At 34.7% G+C, this 22,261-nt stretch overlaps 1 protein-coding gene across 1 annotated transcript in view; it reads left to right on the top strand.

Moving 5' to 3' along the window:
* The first annotated feature begins 396 nt into the window (after window positions 1-396).
* Window positions 397-22,261, top strand: part of LOC111055183 (RNA-binding protein 25) — a 98,743-nt gene continuing 76,878 nt past the window's right edge. Inside the window, exons 1-7 of the mRNA XM_039425656.1 lie at window positions 397-584; window positions 3,778-3,821; window positions 5,140-5,225; window positions 8,251-8,403; window positions 9,127-9,279; window positions 17,776-18,358; window positions 21,233-21,663. Coding sequence (XP_039281590.1) covers window positions 397-584; window positions 3,778-3,821; window positions 5,140-5,225; window positions 8,251-8,403; window positions 9,127-9,279; window positions 17,776-18,358; window positions 21,233-21,663 — 1,638 coding nt within the window. The remainder of the gene's footprint in view (window positions 585-3,777; window positions 3,822-5,139; window positions 5,226-8,250; window positions 8,404-9,126; window positions 9,280-17,775; window positions 18,359-21,232; window positions 21,664-22,261) is intronic.

Here is a 22,261-nt window from a genome sequence, read left to right as displayed (position 1 = left end):
AATAATTTGGCAGAGAATAATAATTTTCTGTTATGGAACTGTCCACATATAGTCCGACAGAAATTGACAGAAAATATCATTGGATCTTATGAGAGTCTTCACACATACCTCAATTTGCAGTTAATATTATTGTTGGGAGTGTCCACATGTATGCCGATTGCGATTGGCAGAGAATATCATTGGATCTTATGGAAGTCTTCACATACTGTGGCCGACTACCATTGGTACCTTGTTATATTAATATTATCATGTTAATCTTATACATTTTTCTGTAGAAAAATTATTAATTTGATTGTAACTGTGATGTGTTTAATTACCTTTTCAAATGTAATAGTCAATTCATCAGCTGCCGTCACATTAGAAGCAGTCCCTATCCAGGAATCCCAGGAAACCAAGATGGAAGAAGACGTTTTCAAAGATGACGAGGAGAAGCAGAAGAAGATCGTCTCTGAAGGGAAGGATACAAAGGGTGATACCACAACCGAGAAGGATACCACAACTGAGAACAAAGAAGGAAAAGGATCTACTGCCGAAAAGGACCATAAGGATGCTAAGGATAAGGAAAATGATTCCAGAGGAAAGAGGTTGGTTTAATTTGTTGATTTGCCGAGAGGGATCTACTCAGAAATTTGGCACATGAGTATTTCTGTTTTAACTGAGACAACTTTTATCGTATTCAATTATCCTGGTTTATAATTGTATTCAGGATAATATTTTTGGAAAAACTTCAATCATATTGATAAGGTGAGAGGAACGATTTTCTTAAGAGGACTGAGGTAGGTTGTTCTTTATTTCTTACCAAGTTTGTAGAATATTGATAATGTATTGAAACTGTAAAACTGACCTTGACAACTGACTTTGACAGTATTTTTCAAAACTGATTTAAAACTATATCTTTGACCTTGTAGGTATTTTTTCACAAGGGATTGGCAGCATTGGTAGATGTGAGTTGACGATTTATTCAAAATTATGTGAATTTACAATCATTGTACATACAAAAATAGAAGAAAACAATGCTCAATTCATTGATACTAATTAATTTTTCAAAAATCATAAACGATTCTGTATCGGAGAATTCAAGATTTGTCTCAAAGTATATCAATAATAGGAATGTATTCTCTATATCTAGCTTTATTCATGTACGCTTTCCGTATTCTTAATATTCTATTGTACTGAATGTTTTATTAAAATCACTTGGGAAATTAACTAATAATTGAAGGGGAATAGTTCAATTTTTAGTGAGAATTGAACCAATCACTTCTTGCTATATAGAGATCTGCTTTAAATTTGTAAGTTACAATTTAAACCTAAGTTACACAGGGTTGCATCAAAGGTTTAAATTAATTTTAATTCGGGATCAATACTAAACTAAGGTTAAACTCGAGATAGTTAACCCGAGATAGTTAACTCGAGATAGTTAAGGTTAAACTCGTGATAGTTGATAGTTGATAGTTGAACTCAGTATTAGCAAATTGTCTACTAACAGCCAATTAAAATTTGTTGGGAAGTCCACTGAGGAAAGGGGACATGTTCAATTTTTGGAAAGTGTTGGAATTTATTCAATTTAATATTTTATGTAAAGAGTTTCACAAAATAGTTTTCTATCAAAATGATATTTAGATTATATTGGAAATGAATTGATTACTACTTAGGAAATGAAATACTTCGTAGGTTAGTGAAATAGTAAATAATAATTCTTAAAAATATGATATGATTAGCTGTAAAAAGAGAATACATGAATTCAAGATAAAGTCAAATCTAGCTGAAATTCAATTAACAAATTACTTATTAACAAATACTTGTTAAACTAAATTCTGGAACAGAAGTTTGAAAACGACTGGTTGTTCTTTGTCTATATTGTATTATTAGAGCTCATCAACCTTGATATTATAAATAGAGTTTGCAATGGCTAGAAGAGTCTTAAGATATTGCAATACTCGGAATATTGGAAACCGAGTTGAATAATTTTTAAGATTCGTAAAAAATTCACAGTGAAATTGAATAAGAAACTCAGATTTAGTGGAAGATATGAAATAACAAATGAAAAAAAAAATAAAAGAAAAATTACTCTATATTATCTAGAAAAACATATATTACTGGTGCTTGGACCTGTGATATAGAAGCTGAGTTCTATCCTACTTAATTGAGAAATTCAAATGTAAAATATATTTTTAAATAAATGAAAATAATAGAGTTCTATATGATAAGCTGAAAGATTGAATATACCAAATTGACTCTAATAGTTACTATTAATTTAATACCATATTGGAATAATCATGGAGAGGTATAATCTATATCCCAATCTTGTTATATTGAAGAGTATGTAAACTCGCTAATAAAGTGGGTATAAACTACATTATACTTGAATAAAACCTATATTCAAACTTCTTAGATTTTACAAATACAATTTTTTGTCAATTGCCTTTGGAACTTTATAGGACTTTATTGAGTTAGTGGGATTGAGATTACCCCCATGTTAATAAAAATAAAAATGTTGTGAATAATTTTGTGAATAGGATTAATATGTACTGATTGTAATTAAGGTAAGTAATTGCAATTATGAAATATGGTAATTAGTAATTTCGAATAGATCTATAAGTTGAATTATCTCTTCTATTGCAACATGGTTTGTATTATAAAAAATAATCGTTTTGAATTCCGTAAATCTAATGTATGGAACAATATCTAATCAATTTATTCAATATAAAATTGATCTCTGGAATAGAAATAATGCTCTTTTCTGAGCAGTGTTTTACATTATTTGTTTAATAAGTTCTGACAAGTAATATTCTACTAACTTCTGATAAATCAATGAGTTGCTCTAGTGAAAATAATTAATAATTATTATTATTCAAAAGTTTTCTTGCTACATATTATTAAATAGTCTAACAATCTTATTACTTTTGATTACATCTGAATCTAATTAGGTTTGAATGATCAAGCAATAAAATAATCGAGCATTTTCGTGCTATACTATTAGCATTTTGTAGACATGTAGTTTTAGTCTAGTTCTAGATTTTAATTGAGAAACCTCATAATTTGTTCTTGGGCATTGATACGAGAACGTAGAACGTATTTAACCTTCGGGTAGTCGCGCCCCACTCACTCACACGAGCAGTCGCGTGTTGTATTTTTTACAACATCCAATTTTCCAAGTGTTATGTACTCTGTTTACTGTCAAAACATATTAATTAATTGTATAATTACTTTTCCATCTTCATGGATTACTTTACGCCTATGAACATTTGGATGATTACCATTTCATAGCCCAATAAGGTACATCAAACAAAGCCATCAATTCTGCGTTATTGGTTCGTTTACAGTCCCCGTATACAGTCTTTTCCTAACTTATGCACTGTCGCGACTAAATGGCACCTAAAGACTGAACCATTGCTCGGTTGATACTGCAACTCAGTGGAGTGATGGGGGAAAGTTTTGGAATGCATAGGTGACTCATTCACTGACACCACCCCATTCAATAGTTTTGTGCAGCAAAAAAACTGACACTGTTGTACTTTTTACAACAGCGCGACTGCCGGAAGGTTAATGAATTGAAATTCCCTTCAAAGTTCTTCTCTTTTTGTCTTATTTAAAAATATTTTTAAATAAAGATGTTAAATAATCTCCATTCATTTATGATTAACACAAGTAACATCAGGCTCTTGAATCAGATAAAATTGTTAGATTATTAGCCTTCGCTAGAGTAATTCAATATACTAACAATAATTAATAAAAGTTATAGTATTGAACTAAATTGAACTATTTTTCTCTCCACAGTTCCTCTGACTCATCGAAAGGAAAACCAAAAGATGATGATGATGGTAAGAAAATAAATCCACTTTTCATAGGTATAATAGAATATATCAATATAAAACATTCTGAATTTATCCATACAGTAATACATTATCATTATCATTGTTTGAAATACAGTTCCAGCAATGATACAGCCTCTTGACAGTATTTTTGCTGTTAAAAATAGTTTTATTTTTTGTAATATTATGAACAGTTGAATGCTGTGAATATTGTTCTTTTTCTTTTTCATATTTATCTTCTAGGCTGTAGTTGAAAGTTCAATGATAGTTTATAAGTTAACGCTAAATATAATAGAATTTTACTCCTGATAATTTTATTCCAGACAACTATAAAGTTTCATTCTCAACATATTATAATACTATACAGAATGAGTCATATGTATGGGAACCCTTCAATAAGTTGAAGACTGTTGTAGTTATAATTCTGTAACTTTCAGGATAAGTTATTGGACGAATACTCCACCTTTTGACTTGAAACTGAATTTCAACCCCTCATAAGGGGGTGTTTTAGAGGTTGTAACTCGAATATTTTAAATGAAAAAACCCATTGAGTGGTACATCATTTTAAAGGCTTTTTTAAAATAAGAAATATGGCATCAATGGAAATTTTCTATTATATCTGTATCCAAAATGGCGGCTGATTGAAGTTTTAGTTTTCAAAGAAATGAGGGGTTGTAACTCAAATATTTTAAATGTAAACACCCATTGTGTGGTACATCATTTGAAGGCCTTTCCAAAACAAGAAAGATGACATCAATAAAAATGTTATTTGATACTTGTATCCAAAATGGCGGCTGATTGAAGTTTCAAGTAAGAACTTAAACATCAGCCGCCATTTTGGATACAAGTATCATAGAACATTTTTATTTATGTCATCTCTCTTGTTTTAAAAGGGCCTCCAAAATGATGTACCACACAATGGGTGTTTACATTTAAAATATTTGAGTTGCGACCACTCATTTTTCCAAAAACTAGAACTTCAATCAGCCGCCAATTTAGATACAAACATTATGGAACTTTTTTATTGATGCCATCTTTTAAATTATGTACCACAAAATGGGGTTTAAAATATTCGAGTTACAATTCCTAAGTCACCCCCTTATGAGGGGTTGGAATTCAATCGTACGTCAAAAGGTAGAGTATTCGACCAATAACTTATCCTGAAAGTTGCAGTATTATAATATCTAAAACAGTTTCCAACTTATTGAAGGGTTCCCATACATATGACTCTCTCTGTATACAAGTCCCATACCATACTATACAAGTTCTTGAAACAACATCAAACTATAAGATAAAGTATACCATGGAATTTATTGTATTTTTTCAGCCGCAAACAGAAGTCTATGGGTGAAGAATCTGCGAACTGATACTCCGGCCATTGAATTGAAAACTCTGATCTCCAAGTATGGAAAGGTGAGTAAAATAATTCATTTTCTTCTAACTCAAACTAAAGACACCTCTGCAAAACTACTATGGCTGACATTCAGTCAATTCAAGTAGACTTTAAAAGGTATTGCGAAGTTCTTTTCCTGCAGTAAGAATCAAAATGTACAGATGAAAATTACTGAGCTATTGCTTTTATTAAAAAACTAATGAATTAATAATAACCATTAAATAAAAATCCAAATTATACTCTGTCCAAATTGGCATGAGCTCTGAAGGATTATGCCGACCCTTCTACTACTCACACACACAAGCGCAGTCTTCTTTTGTGTGTGTGAGTAAAGGGACGGTCTGCCTACCTGTATACTACGAAGTATACATAGTATATCAATGGCGCAGGTAAGCCGGGCGTGTGTGCATGCGCGTGGGGGAGCGAGGGTCGGCTTAATCTTTCAGCGCTCATGCCAATTTGGACAGAGTATAAATGCTGTAAATCACCCCGAAGACTTCTGCTACTGCAAAAAAAAATATTGACATTAGAGCAAACATATTATTATACATATTTATGTTGATTGTATTTTTAATGGTTTCTTTTAATATAAATACAAATATAAATTTCAGCAGTGGCGGATCTAGAATTTTATTTTGGGGGGAGGGGACTGAACAGGGGAAAATTTTGTGAAAGGGCTTACATTTAATGAAGTTAATTGTTGAAGTTTTATGGAGTAAAAACGTGTGTTTCACAGTAAAAGTTTTCAGGATGTTTTGTTTATTTATTTAATAATGAAATACATTAAAGTTAATAAAAGACAGATAAAAAATATGAAAAGGATTTATTTTTAAGTACATCGTACATTTAATATTTCGAAATAGTTCTACTGCCTGGAGATGAATAAATAATGATGGGGACACAGTTGGAACTTTTGTTTGGAGACTTGAAGTGATGGTCTGAGAATTAATACTGTCATTCATCGCTAGTCACTGTACAGGAACTGTAAACGCCTTGTGTGCTTTTGAGCAAACTTTTCAATTACCTGTGAAAAGCATACGCCAGTTAATCACTCGATCAAGGACTGGATGATAAAAAACAAAAAAAAAAGATCCAAACTGGAGGGAAGGATGATAGGACTCCAAAGTCCTATAGTGCGCGTTTGTTTCAATGAAACCAGATAAACGGAGCGGGCAGGCAATGTAAATGTAACTAAGATATTATACAAAGTATTAAAACGTTAACGGATATCATACAATTGAAGACGTAGTAGTGGAATTAGGTCATTCTTGCCAATGAATATACTTTACCAGCTTCAAACTAATTATATTTGTATAAAATTACATTCTTACAAAAAAAAAGGCGTTTTTGGGTGGGGCTTGAGCCCGAAAGCCCCCCCCGTAGATCCACCACTGAATTTCAGTACCCTTTTAAATTATTTTGTCACAAAATGTTTCCAATATTAATGCCATAATGCCAAGTCAAGACTTGAAAATGGCATTAATGTCGGAACCTTGAGACAAAATAATTGAAAATGATACTGAGTTTTGTATTTTTATTCAACTTATATATTTACTAGCAGGTATCCCGTGCTTCGCAAGGGTCTTTCTTAAAACTTGATGAAATTTAGAAGAATTCAAAATAGGCCTATAAGAATCCTCGGTTGATTAAGAATTTATATGCTGTATTTCAAGTAAATCAGTATGACCACCTTTCAATTAAAAAAAGAAGTTCAATTAAAGAAAAAATTTGGGTGTGACGAAAAACCTGTTTTTATCATTCGAAAAGGATCCCCAATTATACCTATCTTCTAATTTCCCTTTTAAGAGAAATCTTCTGCTGCTTCCATACAAACTGGAAGCATGACAAATAATTGAAAACTTGACAAACTGAAAACTTGATGTAATCAAATCTTGAAGAATTTAAAATTGGTCTATAACCACCCTCTTTTAAGCAAGAATCTATATGCAAAATTTCAAGTTAATCAGTCAAGTAGTTCTGACGTGATAATGCGTCAAACATAATTTCCCTATACTTTACATCTGTATAGGCTACGTTTATAATCCAGTTATTTCCTTTATTATAGTATAGTATTTATTATTTCCTTCTATCTTTAGTATAGAAGATAATACATGGATGGATGATCATTGTTATTTTACTAACAGATAGAATAAGTTGAATAGTTTTCCTTTCAGAGGGAGTTTTGACAACCCACAAAACTCATTTTTCATTTAAAGATATAACGAAAAGGTGCATATGACCTTATTTTTTTGCTCAGCTTGCCAAAATTCCCCTCATTCCAATATTGAAATTTCCGACTGACTGTACAGTGAGTCAGTCATTCTATCAGGGCTCGAATAATTTTGAAATTTTAATTAAATAAAAATGGAAGAAAATAATTTCTTTATGTAAATAACAACACCTTCATTCAAAGACATATTAACTGCATGCGTTTTCATATTGCCGATACAGCATTGATGAAACTGTAGACGTTTATTTAGCACTTTGTCTCAAAAATTGTTCTAGCTGAAAAATTAATAATCTATGCCACGTGTAGGCCTAAACATTGCATCAGGAAAACGAAGTTTCAAAACTATGTTTTTCAGGTAGAAAGCAATATAGAAACAGATATTCATCAGATATTCAGATATTTTTGTTCATTTTTTAATTTCAACCATATGATTTGGTGATTTTAATGAAATCGAATGTACCATTAATGAAATTTAAACATTAATTCTGAAAAATCTAGAAGGAAAATTAAAATTCGGGCTTCCAGGTGCACGAGATTGATATTTTTAGAATCTATGTGCAAAATTTGGAGATCTAAATCATTCCCGTTTTTCCGGGAAAAATGTTTTGATGCGAACAAACGAACAAACAAACAAACACAACCCTACTCTCTCTTATTATATAGATGTTGAATATTCAATCATTAAAAATTATTTTAATTTTGTAATATTTTATACGGTTGCTGATAATAATGTCCTTTCTAACATTTTAAATTACTGGACTTTTGAATTATTCATCTATTAGTCTGAATTTTTATGAATATTTTGTGTTTTTCAGGTGCATCGCGCCAAGGTGGTTATTGACACTAAGCGTCCCCAGCCCAAGTGCTACGGCTACGTAACTATGGCAACCGTTGAAGATGCCAACTATATAGCCAAGAAATACAGCAAGCTGTATCTGGATACTGACCATTTCGTCATTATTAGGAAGGTTAGCTGCTTTCAAATTGCTGTAGTTTTAATCAATAACGATCAGGTGCTATTCTAAAGCTGGGTTTACAACAAAGTTATTAACAAAATGTTGATAACTTAATCCTTATAGATTCTGTTAGATTAAACGGAACTTGAAAAATTTTTAATCAAATCAATTACTTCCAAACCAAGACGTTACCCCAGCAGTGATCTTTTCAATGAGTTCGAAGTATTAACTGTCAGACAATTATATACAAAGAGTCTTCTCTTATATATAATAAAAAACAAAAATAACTTCAGACTTCGAGAGACTATGTATGATTTGAGACCATCTAGCATTACTTTTCAGAATGATCGTACAGTGTTGGACGTGTGCTGTAGGCAGTTTGTCTTTGTAGCCAAAATACTACTGAATCATATACCTTTTGATTTTGTCAATTTCAGATTAAACAGTAGAACTAGGCATGAATTGGATAAATGTATTGTAGCATTCAAGCTCAATGAAAAACTATTTTGATACAAGTAAAATTCATTTACTATAGATCCTATACTTTCTGTATTGATCAAAGATTTTCTCCTTCCAAAGTTATAATAACCTTCAGAAATAACAAATATCAAACTTTTTTGTAACTATTGAATAATGTATTCTTTTGTAGTGAATACCTTTCCCTCTTATTTTCAATGTTCTTTGAACTGATTCATGAATTAGTCTGAATTTTTATGAATATTTTGTGTTTTTCAGGTGCATCGCGCCAAGGTGGTTATTGACACTAAGCGTCCCCAGCCCAAGTGCTACGGCTACGTAACTATGGCAACCGTTGAAGATGCCAACTATATAGCCAAGAAATACAGCAAGCTGTATCTGGATACTGACCATTTCGTCATTATTAGGAAGGTTAGCTGCTTTCAAATTGCTGTAGTTTTAATCAATAACGATCAGGTGCTATTCTAAAGCTGGGTTTACAACAAAGTTATTAACAAAATGTTGATAACTTAATCCTTATAGATTCTGTTAGATTAAACGGAACTTGAAAAATTTTTAATCAAATCAATTACTTCCAAACCAAGACGTTACCCCAGCAGTGATCTTTTCAATGAGTTCGAAGTATTAACTGTCAGACAATTATATACAAAGAGTCTTCTCTTATATATAATAAAAAACAAAAATAACTTCAGACTTCGAGAGACTATGTATGATTTGAGACCATCTAGCATTACTTTTCAGAATGATCGTACAGTGTTGGACGTGTGCTGTAGGCAGTTTGTCTTAGTAGCCAAAATACTACTGAATCATATACCTTTTGATTTTGTCAATTTCAGATTAAACAGTAGAACTAGGCATGAATTGGATAAATGTATTGTAGCATTCAAGCTCAATGAAAAACTATTTTGATACAAGTAAAATTCATTTACTATAGATCCTATACTTTCTGTATTGATCAAAGATTTTCTCCTTCCAAAGTTATAATAACCTTCAGAAATAACAAATATCAAACTTTTTTGTAACTATTGAATAATGTATTCTTTTGTAGTGAATACCTTTCCCTCTTATTTTCAATGTTCTTTGAACTGATTCATGAATTAAACTACGTGATTTTCCATTTCTTTTTATATTGTATATAAATTTCAATATGCTAAGCATAGTGGATACTGTTTACATAAATTATATGCTATGATTATCATCATTTTATAATCATGAGTTGTGCTGCTGTTCAATATTTGTAATTTATATTTTGTACATTTCTATTTTCACGAATTATTGCAATTAACTTTAACTGTCTGTATATTTAATATTAATTTCTTTCATTTTATAGAGTAGTTTTTCAACATCCTGTTTCCCTCGATATTGTTATTATGTTATTTATAGCGACTCATTCCTGCGCTCAGGTTAAACCTTTGCAGGGATCTTTTCTTCTTCTCAATGTGTCTTGACAAACACATATGTTCATCATGTGTATGATGAGTCGTGTTCAATCTGACAGAATCTATAAGGATTAAGTTATTTACCTTTATGTTAATAAATTTGGTGTAAACGCAGCTTTAGGGTCCGACCACATAGAGAGCGACCTGCAACCTTATAGGTTACTATAGTGAGGTCCACGTTATAATGACAGTGGATAAAGATAGAAGAATAGCGATGCCGATTCTCTGCATAAATTAATCATATTTCTACACTGTCAAAAACATAATTGATACCGTTGTGGACCTAGAAAAGGATAGCACCACCGGCTTTGTCGAATGATAGACAAGGATAGCAAAACCAAAGTTGATCAAATACTGTCATTATAACGTGGACCTCACTATATATCCATATCCATACTATAGTGAGGTCCACGTTATAATGGCAGTGGAGAAAGATAGGAGAAAAACGTAGCCGATCCTCTGTCTTGTCAATGCCTTCTATGGAGTGTAACTGATACCGGTTTATTGATGTAATATCAACTGTTCATTCTCGTTTAAAATAATAAATTATATTTTATCAAGCAAGAAATTATATTTTTCAATGATTTCATAATGAATTTTCATAACAAAGATTAAATATTTCATAAAATTATATTTCTCCATTGTTAAAAGACGATCTGGCAACAGAGCAAAGCGAGAAAAGCGCTATCCGATTTGTTGAATGATAGACAAGGATAGCAATACCATTGCTAATTAAATACTGTCATTATAATGATAAAACATCACTTTCATAAAACATAACCTGACTTTCATTAAAAATGCACGGTACTACGCAACTCAAGTCGAGGCTCAACCAACATGTCGAGTCGACGCTCGACTCAGTCTCACAGTCGTGAGGTCGCGGTGACTAGAATCGACTGGTTTGAGTGTCACCATTTGAAAACTTATGATTCGTCGAGAAGAGACCAGAGTCACAGTCTCTTCTCGACTTGAGTCGCGTAAGTGTGAGTTGAGCCTAAGCCATCAATTGGCCTTACGATCTGAATAATACTAGCATATTATCATTTAAAAGCTCAAATCCAATCCCAAATCTTTCCCACAGCTGACTTTAACCTTGAATTAACTCCTCATTAAGCCTATCCCTTACCTTTGGTGGGGTTTCACACTAAAGCTGGTCCGAGCCGAGCGGAATACACGTGCGCGCTAACTATGCAGGATTTAGTCGGGAGCATTTCGGGTGATTTATATCGTATTTAGATCCGCCTCCGGCCGATTCCGCTTGGCTCGACCCGGCCCGGCCCAGCTTTGGAGTGAAATGGGCCTTATTCTTTATTGATTTATACAATAAGTACATCATCAAAATGTTAGGGAGAGAAAAAAATAAGGTAACTTTGTGCTATTCCTCTCCCAAATTTAGATAAGATTACACATTGTTCAAAATAGGTTAAGTCTTCTAGTTGTTCACTTCACAAAATTTTCAGTCCTAGATTATTTTCACAAATTATCATGATGTTTATCACTTTGTTATTGTTTTAATTTAGATCTATACATTTATTTATATATTTCATATTTTTATGCTCATTTTTCATTGTATTATTGTGATTGCAAGCGGTAACCGATCCCCTGAATCCAACGATCGACGAAAGGTTAAAGAAGAAATGAGCACTCAGTAAAATTTTCTGAATCATTTAATTGTACCTTCTAATTTCATGTCTTACAAGTTGTATCACATTTTTTATTTACTAACTAGTAGGTAACCCGTGCTCCGCAAGGGTCTATTTTAAAACGACGTAATAAAATCTTGAAGAATTGAAAATAGGTCTATAACCATCCTCGGTTAATAAGGAATCTATATGCAAAATTTCAAGTTAATCAGTCCAGTAGTTCAGACGTGATGATGCGTCAAACATAATTTTTCTATCCCGTACGTGTATAAGCCAGTTCTTTACTTTATTATTTTTTGCAATGAAGCACAGATCGGGAGAGAAAAAGTAAGTAGAGCTTGTACTATTTCCCTCCCAAATTTAGGTAATATTAAGGACCGGGTTCCGAGCTCGGGATTCAGCTAAGTCCTAGACTTTAAACAGCTGGAGTCAGAAAATTGGCTTTCCAAAACGGGGCGTAGTCGCAGTCATTGTCATAGTCACGTTTGAATTAAATTTCAAAAAACTAGAAAATTGAACACAAAATAATATAAAGAGAAAATAGTGTAAAGTTTCAGCTATTTTGAATTATTTAGGAATGTCTAATTTCGTCAAGGAGAAACGTTTCCAATTATAGAAATGAGAAAATGAAAACCACGACCACTGTTATAAAAGCTGCGACTACGCTCCGTTTTGGAAAGCCAATTTTCTGACTCCAGCTGTTCAAAGTCTAGGACTTAGCTAAATCCCGAGCTCGGAAACCGGCCCTTAAAGTCCGAAATGAGGTTATGTCTCCTAGATTTCCACAAAATTTCCAGTCCAAAAATATTTACACAAACCATTCTTTTGAATTATTATAGTATAGATGATAATTTTTCATTCTATTATTCTGATTGCAGGCGGTAACCGATCCCTTGAATCCAATGATTGACACACGACAAAGCGACACGCGGCAAAGCGACACACGACAAAGCGACACGCGACAAAGCGACACGCGACAAAGAAGCGTCTCTTCGTCGAAGTCGATGCCGCGTCAGCGCTATCACTCGTCCGACCGTCGCAGCCCAAAGCAGCTGGCTTCGTCGTCACCCTCGCAAAGCCGTGAGAGAGATAGAAGAGAGAGAGTTGACAGAGATAGGAGAGAGAGAGGCAATGAGAGAGTTGACAGAGATAGGAGAGAGCGAGATAGGAGAGAGAGACACAGTGAGATAGATGACAGAGATAGGAGAGAGAGGGAAAGGAGAGAGAGAGATAGGAGAGAGAGACACAGTGACAGAGAAAGGAGAGAGAGAGTTAGTGAGTCTAAGACGGCAAGTAATGAGAATGAGAAGGCAAGTAAGGAGACTGAGAAGATTGAAAAGGCTATTCAAGAGATTGAGAAGTTTAGTAAAGAGATGGATAAAGCTAGAAAAGAGATGAATAAAGAGAAACCGGCTGTTAAGAAGAGTTCGGTCGCCAAGAAAGTTCCTGAGAGACGGATAGGTGAGTGAGTTCATCTTCTAAAGGTGCGTACAGATTTACGTTCCACGAATACGTGAATTCCACTTTTCATCAGCTGATTATATCTGTATTTGCATAGAAACGATAAGATAATAATCAATTGGCCTTACGATCTGAATAATACTAGCATATTATCATTTAAAAGCTCAAATCCAATCCCAAATCTTTCCCACAGCTGACTTTAACCTTGAATTAACTCCTCATTAAGCCTATCCCTTACCTCTGGTGGGGTTTCACACTAAAGCTGGTCCGAGCCGAGCCGAGCGGAATACACGTGCGCGCTAACTATGCAGGATTTAGTCGGGAGCATTTCGGGGGATTTATATCGTATTTAGATCCGCCTCCGGCCGATTCCGCTCGGCTCGACCCGGCCCGGCCCAGCTTTGGAGTGAAATGGGCGTTATTCTTTATTGATTTATACAATAAGTACATCATCAAAATGTTAGGGAGAGAAAAAAATAAGGTAACTTTGTGCTATTCCTCTCCCAAATTTAGATAAGATTACACATTGTTCAAAATAGGTTAAGTCTTCTAGTTGTTCACTTCACAAAATTTTCAGTCCTAGATTATTTTCACAAATTATCATGATGTTTATCACTTTGTTATTGTTTTAATTTAGATCTATACATTTATTTATATATTTATATATTTTTATGCTCATTTTTCATTGTATTATTGTGATTGCAAGCGGTAACCGATCCCCTGAATCCAACGATCGACGAAAAGTTAAAGAAGAAATGACCACTCAGTAAAGTTTTCTGAATCATTTAATTGTACCTTCTAATTTCATGTCTTACAAGTTGTATCACATTTTTTATTTACTAACTAGCAGGTAACCCGTGCTCCGCAAGGGTCTATTTTAAAACGACGTAATAAAATCTTGAAGAATTGAAAATAGGTCTATAACCATCCTCGGTTAATTAAGAATCTATATGCAAAATTTCAAGTTAATCAGTCCAGTAGTTCAGACGTGATGATGCGTTAAACATAATTTTTCTATCCCGTGCGTGTATAAGCCAGTTCTTTACTTTATTATTCTTTATTTATTATTTTTGCAATGAAGCACAGATCGGGAGAGAAAAACTAAGTAGAGCTTGTACTATTTCTCTCTCAAATTTAGGTAGGCCTAACATTAAGGGCCAGTTTCCGAGCTCGGGATTTAGCTAAGTCCTAGACTTTAAACAGCGGGAGTCATACAGTTGGTTTTCCAAAACGGGGCGTAGTCGCAGTCATTGTCATAGTCACGTTTGAATTAAATTTCAAAAAAACTAGAAAATTGAACACAAAATAATATAAAGAGAAAATAGTGTAAAGTTTCAGCTATTTTGAATTATTTAGGAATGTCTAATTTCGTCAAGGAGAAACGTTTCCAATTATAGAAATGAGAAAATGAAAACCTCGACCACTGTTATAAAAGCTGCGACTACGCTCCGTTTTGGAAAGCCAATTTTCTGACTCCAGCTGTTCAAAGTCTAGGACTCAGCTAAATCCCGAGCTCGGAAACCGGCCCTAAAAGTCCGAAATGAGGTTATGTCTTCTAGATTTCCACAAAATTTCCAGTCCAAAAATATTTTTACAAACCATTCTTTTGAATTATTATAGTATAGATGATAATTTTTCATTCTATTATTCTGATTGCAGGCGGTAACCGATCCCTTGAATCCAATGATTGACACGCGACAAAGCGACACGCGACAAAGCGACACGCGACAAAGCGACACACGACAAAGCGACACGCGACAAAGCGACACGCGACAAAGAAGCGTCTCTTCGTCGAAGTCGATGCCGCGGCAGCGCTATCACTCGTCCGACCGTCGCAGCCCAAAGCAGCTGGCTTCGTCGTCACCCTCGCAAAGCCGTGAGAGAGATAGAAGAGAGAGAGTTGACAGAGATAGGAGAGAGAGAGGCAATGAGAGAGTTGACAGAGATAGGAGAGAGCGAGATAGGAGAGAGAGACACAGTGAGATAGATGACAGAGATAGGAGAGAGAGGGAAAGGAGAGAGAGAGATAGGAGAGAGAGACACAATGACAGAGAAAGGAGAGAGAGAGTTAGTGAGTCTAAGACGGCAAGTAATGAGAAGGCAAGTAAGGAGACTGAGAAGATTGAAAAGGCTATTCAAGAGATTGAGAAGTTTAGTAAAGAGATGGATAAAGCTAGAAAAGAGATGAATAAAGAGAAACCGGCTGTTAAGAAGAGTTCGGTCGCCAAGAAAGTTCCTGAGAGACGGATAGGTGAGTGAGTTCATCTTCTAAAGGTGCGTAATCCAATCCCAAATCTTTCCCACAGCTGACTTTAACCTTGAATTAACTCCTCATTAAGCCTATCCCTTACCTTTGGTGGGGTTTCACACTAAAGCTGGTCCGAGCCGAGCCGAGCGGAATACACGTGCGCGCTAACTATGCAGGATTTAGTCGGGAGCATTTCGGGTGATTTATATCGTATTTAGATCCGCCTCCGGCCGATTCCGCTCGGCTCGACCCGGCCCGGCCCAGCTTTGGAGTGAAATGGGCGTTATTCTTTATTGATTTATACAATAAGTACATCATCAAAATGTTAGGGAGAAAAAAATAAGGTAACTTTGTGCTATTCCTCTCCCAAATTTAGATAAGATTACACATTGTTCAAAATAGGTTAAGTCTTCTAGTTGTTCACTTCACAAAATTTTCAGTCCTAGATTATTTTCACAAATTATCATGATGTTTATCACTTTGTTATTGTTTTAATTTAGATCTATACATTTATTTATATATTTATATATTTTTATGCTCATTTTTCATTGTATTATTGTGATTGCAAGCGGTAACCGATCCCCTGAATCCAACGATCGACGAAAAGTTAAAGGAGAAATGAGCACTCAGTAAAATTTTCTGAATCATTTAATTGTACCTTCTAATTTCATGTCTTACAAGTTGTATCACATTTTTTATTTACTAACTAGTAGGTAACCCGTGCCCCGCAAGGGTCTATTTTAAAACTACTTAATAAAATCTTGAAGAATTGAAAATAGGTCTATAACCATCCTCGGTTAATTAAGAATCTATATGCAAAATTTCAAGTTAATCAGTCCAGTATTTCAGACGTGATGATGCGTTAATAGTTATTTGTGCAACTAGTGCGCAAAGTGACAGTTTGCTGCACCGAAAGAAACGTTTACGCCCGAGCCGTAGGCGAGGGCGGAATGGTTTCTTGAGTGCAGCAGAGGAACTTTGCGCACGTATTTCACATTAAGTTTTTCCTACAGTTACCATTGAATATGAAAAGTGGGTAATTATGGGTAAAATTGCCTGAAATGCATCAAATGTTTTTCTGTGTAATTTTATTATTGATAAAAACCTTAATCCTAAAATCCTAAAGTCCTCGTTGTCCTTGGTTATAATATATAATGAATAATAATTAGCGCGTTGTGCTTCGTTGCACCTCTGCTCACTATAGCAGCCACAGCAGTCACTGTTACCAACTTCATTTTGATTTTGCTGCACTGTTGCTCCATATAACCTACTAAGTATTTTGCGTTGCCATGTTGCAAATCTGGAGTGCAGAAAAATTTTTCCCGCACTAGAGCGGAAAAGTGATTCTTTGCGTTCTGTAATCAGTGCAGCAATGGCCACTTTTCAACGTAACTGTAGGAAAACATAATTTTTCTATCCCGTACGTGTATAAGCCAGTTCTTTACTTTATTATTCTTTATTTATTATTTTTTGCAATGAAGCACAGATCGGGAGAGAAAAACTAAGTAGAGCTTGTACTATTTCCCTCCCAAATTTAGGTAACATTAAGGGCCAGTTTCCGAGCTCGGGATTTGGCTAAGTCCTAGACTTTAAACAGCTGGAGTCAGAAAATTGGCTTTCCAAAACGGGGCGTAGTCGCAGTCATTGTCATAGTCACGTTTGAATTAAATTTCGAAAAACTAGAAAATTGAACACAAAATAATATAAAGAGAAAATAGTGTAAAGTTTCAGCTATTTTGAATTATTTAGGAATGTCTAATTTCGTCAAGGAAAAACGTTTCCAATTATAGAAATGAGAAAATGAAAACTACGACCACTGTTATAAAAGCTGCGACTACGCTCCGTTTTGGAAAGCCAATTTTCTGACTCCAGCTGTTCAAAGTCTAGGACTTAGCTAAATCCCGAGCTCGGAAACCGGCCCTAAAAGTCCGAAATGAGGTTATGTCTTCTAGATTTCCACAAAATTTCCAGTCCGAAACCGGCCCTTAAAGTCCGAAATGAGGTTATGTCTCCTAGATTTCCACAAAATTTCCAGTCCAAAAATATTTACACAAACCATTCTTTTGAATTATTATAGTATAGATGATAATTTTTCATTCTATTATTCTGATTGCAGGCGGTAACCGATCCCTTGAATCCAATGATTGACACGCGACAAAGCGACACGCGACAAAGCGACACGCGACAAAGCGACACGCGACAAAGCGACACGCGACAAAGAAGCGTCTCTTCGTCGAAGTCGATGCCGCGGCAGCGCTATCACTCGTCCGACCGTCGCAGCCCAAAGCAGCTGGCTTCGTCGTCACCCTCGCAAAGCCGTGAGAGAGATAGAAGAGAGAGAGTTGACAGAGATAGGAGAGAGAGAGGCAATGAGAGAGTTGACAGAGATAGGAGAGAGCGAGATAGGAGAGAGAGACACAGTGAGATAGATGACAGAGATAGGAGAGAGAGGGAAAGGAGAGAGAGAGATAGGAGAGAGAGACACAGTGACAGAGAAAGGAGAGAGAGAGTTAGTGAGTCTAAGACGGCAAGTAATGAGAATGAGAAGGCAAGTAAGGAGACTGAGAAGATTGAAAAGGCTATTCAAGAGATTGAGAAGTTTAGTAAAGAGATGGATAAAGCTAGAAAAGAGATGAATAAAGAGAAACCGGCTGTTAAGAAGAGTTCGGTCGCCAAGAAAGTTCCTGAGAGACGGATAGGTGAGTGAGTTCATCTTCTAAAGGTGCGTACAGATTTACGTTCCACGAATACGTGAATTCCACTTTTCATCAGCTGATTATATCTGTATTTGCATAGAAACGATAAGATACAGATATAAAAAGCTTGGCACCAGCTGATTTAAGGTAGGCGCACACAGACACTACCTCCGTAAACAAAGCCGTAGTGCATTCATGTGACGTCAGCTCAGGTAGGGCTCCCACACCAACAAAAATTCGTTGATTTCAGCTGATCTATATCAGATAGTGTTTCTATTGGTGTAGGAGCCCTACCTGTGCTGACGTCACATGAATGCACTACAGCTTTGTTTACGGAGATAGTGACACAGATCGTGATCGGTCGGACGGCACGCATCGGACGGATCGGACGATTAGATTTGATGCATTGTTTCCAATTGAAAACACGATCTGTGTTTGATGACGATCTGTGTGCGCCTTAGACCAGATATAGAATAGACACGGCCTATTCACACTGAAAGTCGATGAAACCAACATCACTACTGCCATATCGCCCCATCGTTACGTCAGCATCGGATAGAAACCTTTTCTGTAGAGTTTGTTTACATTGTAGTTTGTTTTGTATAGATAATATTGAAAGGTTGTATCAAAATTACTTTCATTCAAATTTTATTTATTTATTATTCTAATTTTTACAAAGAGCACTGAATGGGAGAGAAAAACTAAGGATACTCCTTGTACTATTTCTTTCCCAAATTTAGATAATATTATTTTAAAAGTCCGAAATGAGGTTATGATTCCGCTTTTCTAAAATTTAGTCCTTTTTCACTCAAAAACAACAGAAACTAATAATTTTGAAGTTTGAGAAACTGGATAGAAAACAAAAATATTACACTCAAGTCACTAATAATTGAAACATTTTTTTATTTTCAAGAGAATTTGAAATAGTATACCCACCGAGCAACTTTATTTCTGTTCTTTTGAAGTTCAAATTGGTGTATCACAGCTTCTCAAATTAGCCGCCATTTCAGATTTTTATGAACATAAAAATTTGATCCCAAAACAAAGTTTTGAATCAAATTACGAGAAAAGATATTTCATTGATGAATTTAATTAATATTACTTGAAATTTATTATCTTATCAAGGAAATGGAGACTAATATTAAATCAAATTTGATGGGATGAATTGAGTAACAGCTGTGTACACTCAGTGGCAAAATGGAGTCAATTTAAGAGACTCTGCAACGTTTTTCTCCTATCTTTCTTCACTGCCATAATAACGTGGAATGCCCCAGTATGACGTCATACATGTTGGCTTCAGAGATTTGACTTCCCAGCGTGTTTATTCTATATCTGGTCTAAGGTGTGCGCCTACCTTTAAAGTGAATTGCTCGTGTTTGCGGCGCCTATATCTGTACGCACCTTTAAAGTGCAAACAGACATTTGCGCCACGAACACACATTTCGCTTCTCATCTTATTATAATCTGTATTTGTACAGAAACAGTAAGATACAGATATAATAAGCATCAGCTGATAGAAAGCGAAATGTGCGTGTTCGTAGCGCATAAGTATATTATATGCACTTTTACACATTCTTCCAAAAATAGTAATATTGCCATCGGGAGGATTTCAGATCGGTTAGATTTCAATTTATCCATCCTATACGATTAGATTAACATAATCTAAAATCAACAGAACATAATCTAGTTCTGTTTAATTATGTTTTAGGACCGGTTTCCGAGCTCGGGATTCAGCTTAGTTCTAGACTTCAAACAGCTGGAGACAGAAAATTGGCTTTCCAAAACGGGGTGTAGTCGTAGTTTTTATTATCTTTATTTTCTCATTTCTACATTTGGAAACGTTTTTCCCTTAACGAAATTAAACATTCCTAAATAATTCAAAATAGCTAAAACTTTACACTATTTTCTCTTTATTTTATTTTGTGTTCAATTTACAGTCATTCGAAATTTAATTCAATTATGGACTACGACTACGTCCCGTTTTGGAAAGACAATTTTCTGACTCCAGCTGTTCAAAATCTAGAACTCAGCTTAATGCCGATCTCAGAAACCGGCCGTTAGTATTAGGCTACTTCTGATGTATCATCAGATTTTTATTGTACTTACAAGTAGCTCTAGAGTAAAACTATCAATTTTAATCCATTGGTTCTATTATTCATCATCTGTATATGTATGGTTTTCAATCCACACTTAATGTTTGAGAGTCAAGTGTAAGTGAGGGCCGACTGCGCCCTAACTTTGCCCTCCTAGGTCAAAAATAAAGACCGTCATTCAATTCAATTTTGTTTATATGTAAACTAAACATTTACCAACAATCCGTGCTCTCAATTACAACACTCGTCCATCGATTACAATGAAATTCATGGTCAGATTCTCCAGACTTTCAGTAAGTAGAAGACAGTATGAACACAACTGCAATATGCTGATTAATATGATTCCCTTAAACTTATTCACCCATAAAATAAACAAAAAACTTACAAAAGATATTGATGAATGGGTAAAAGCTAGAATATTTTTCAAAATAGACTTTTAATCATAAAATTACACATAATAGATTGATTTGGTAAATACCTAAAATAAAATTGTGATTTTGTGAATTTCAACAAATTTCTTTTTTTGTGTTTCAATCAAGAAGAAAAAATCTTCCAATGATTTGAACTGAACTCATTGCTAGCGATCAGACACATGTCTCTGCTAGCAATTACTGCCGGTGAAATGAGTACAACTGGTATTTCAGTTATGTTATATCTAATTTATTTTTATTACTTCTAGAATAGAGTATATTCTGAATTTCTGTATGATGTACCCAATTATTATGTGAATTTGTAATTGTAAAAATCTTGTATATATGGCAAATAAATTGAATTGAATTTATAGGTGAACCTAAATATGACGAATCGGAACCTCCAGTACCTGGCACCGAGGAGTTGATGATTGTCATCAAACGTGAGCCATCCCCCAACACTGAACAACAAAAGGAGAAAGAAGACGCAAATCCTAAGGAGGAAGACAAGGAAAAACATACTACCAAGGAAGAAGAGGAAAAAGCGAAAGCTCTCAAGGAAGTAGAGGATAGAAAAAGAAAACTTAAGAGGGAGAAAATGAAAGCGAAAAAGAAAAGGCAAATGGAGGAGAAAAAGAAAGAAATGGAGAGACAGAAAGAGGCTCTAATCACTGAGAAGTCGGTAGACCCTATCCGGTCGTCGAGTCAGGGCAGCTTTAAGCATGACCGCAGCGGTCTTGAGCGGTCAACTGACCGCAGGAGTCCGCATTCCAGTACACACATGCGGAGGGAGTTTCAGGGAGGGGTCAGTCATCAATTATTACTTTGCTTTTATTAGATTTGCATTACTTTATTGCTATCAAATATGGGAATAAACTATTCATTTATGTTACAAATGAAACGGATGTGATAACATTGGTAGATAAAATAAGTACTAAGGGCCAGCTTCCGAGCTCGGGATTCTAGACTTTAAACTTCTAAACTTCTAGACTTTAAACAGCTGGAGTCAGAAAATCGGCTTTCTGAATCGGGGGGTGTAGTCGTAGTCCATAATTGAATTAAATTTCGAATGACTGTAAATTGAACACAAAATAAAATAAAGAGAAAATAGTGTAAAGTTTTAGCTATTTTGAATTATTTAGGAATGTTTCATTTTATCAAGGAAAAACGTTTCCAATTTATTACAGAAATGAGAAAAAAAAGATTATAAACAGCTGGAGTCAGAAAATTGGCTTTCCGAAACGGGGCGTAGTCGCAGTCCACGTTCAAATTAAATTTCGAAAAACTAGAAAAATGAACACAAAATGAGAGAAAGAGAAAATAGTGTAAAGTTTCAGCTATTTTGAATTATTTAGGAATGTTTCACTTCGTCAAGGAAAAACGTTTCCAATCATAGAAATGAG

Source organism: Nilaparvata lugens, chromosome 4 (assembly GCF_014356525.2).
Source record: "Nilaparvata lugens isolate BPH chromosome 4, ASM1435652v1, whole genome shotgun sequence".
In the NCBI taxonomy this organism is placed as follows: domain Eukaryota; kingdom Metazoa; phylum Arthropoda; class Insecta; order Hemiptera; family Delphacidae; genus Nilaparvata; species Nilaparvata lugens.
Note: the sequence above shows the minus strand (reverse complement) of the source record. Positions and strands in the feature narration are given on the sequence as shown.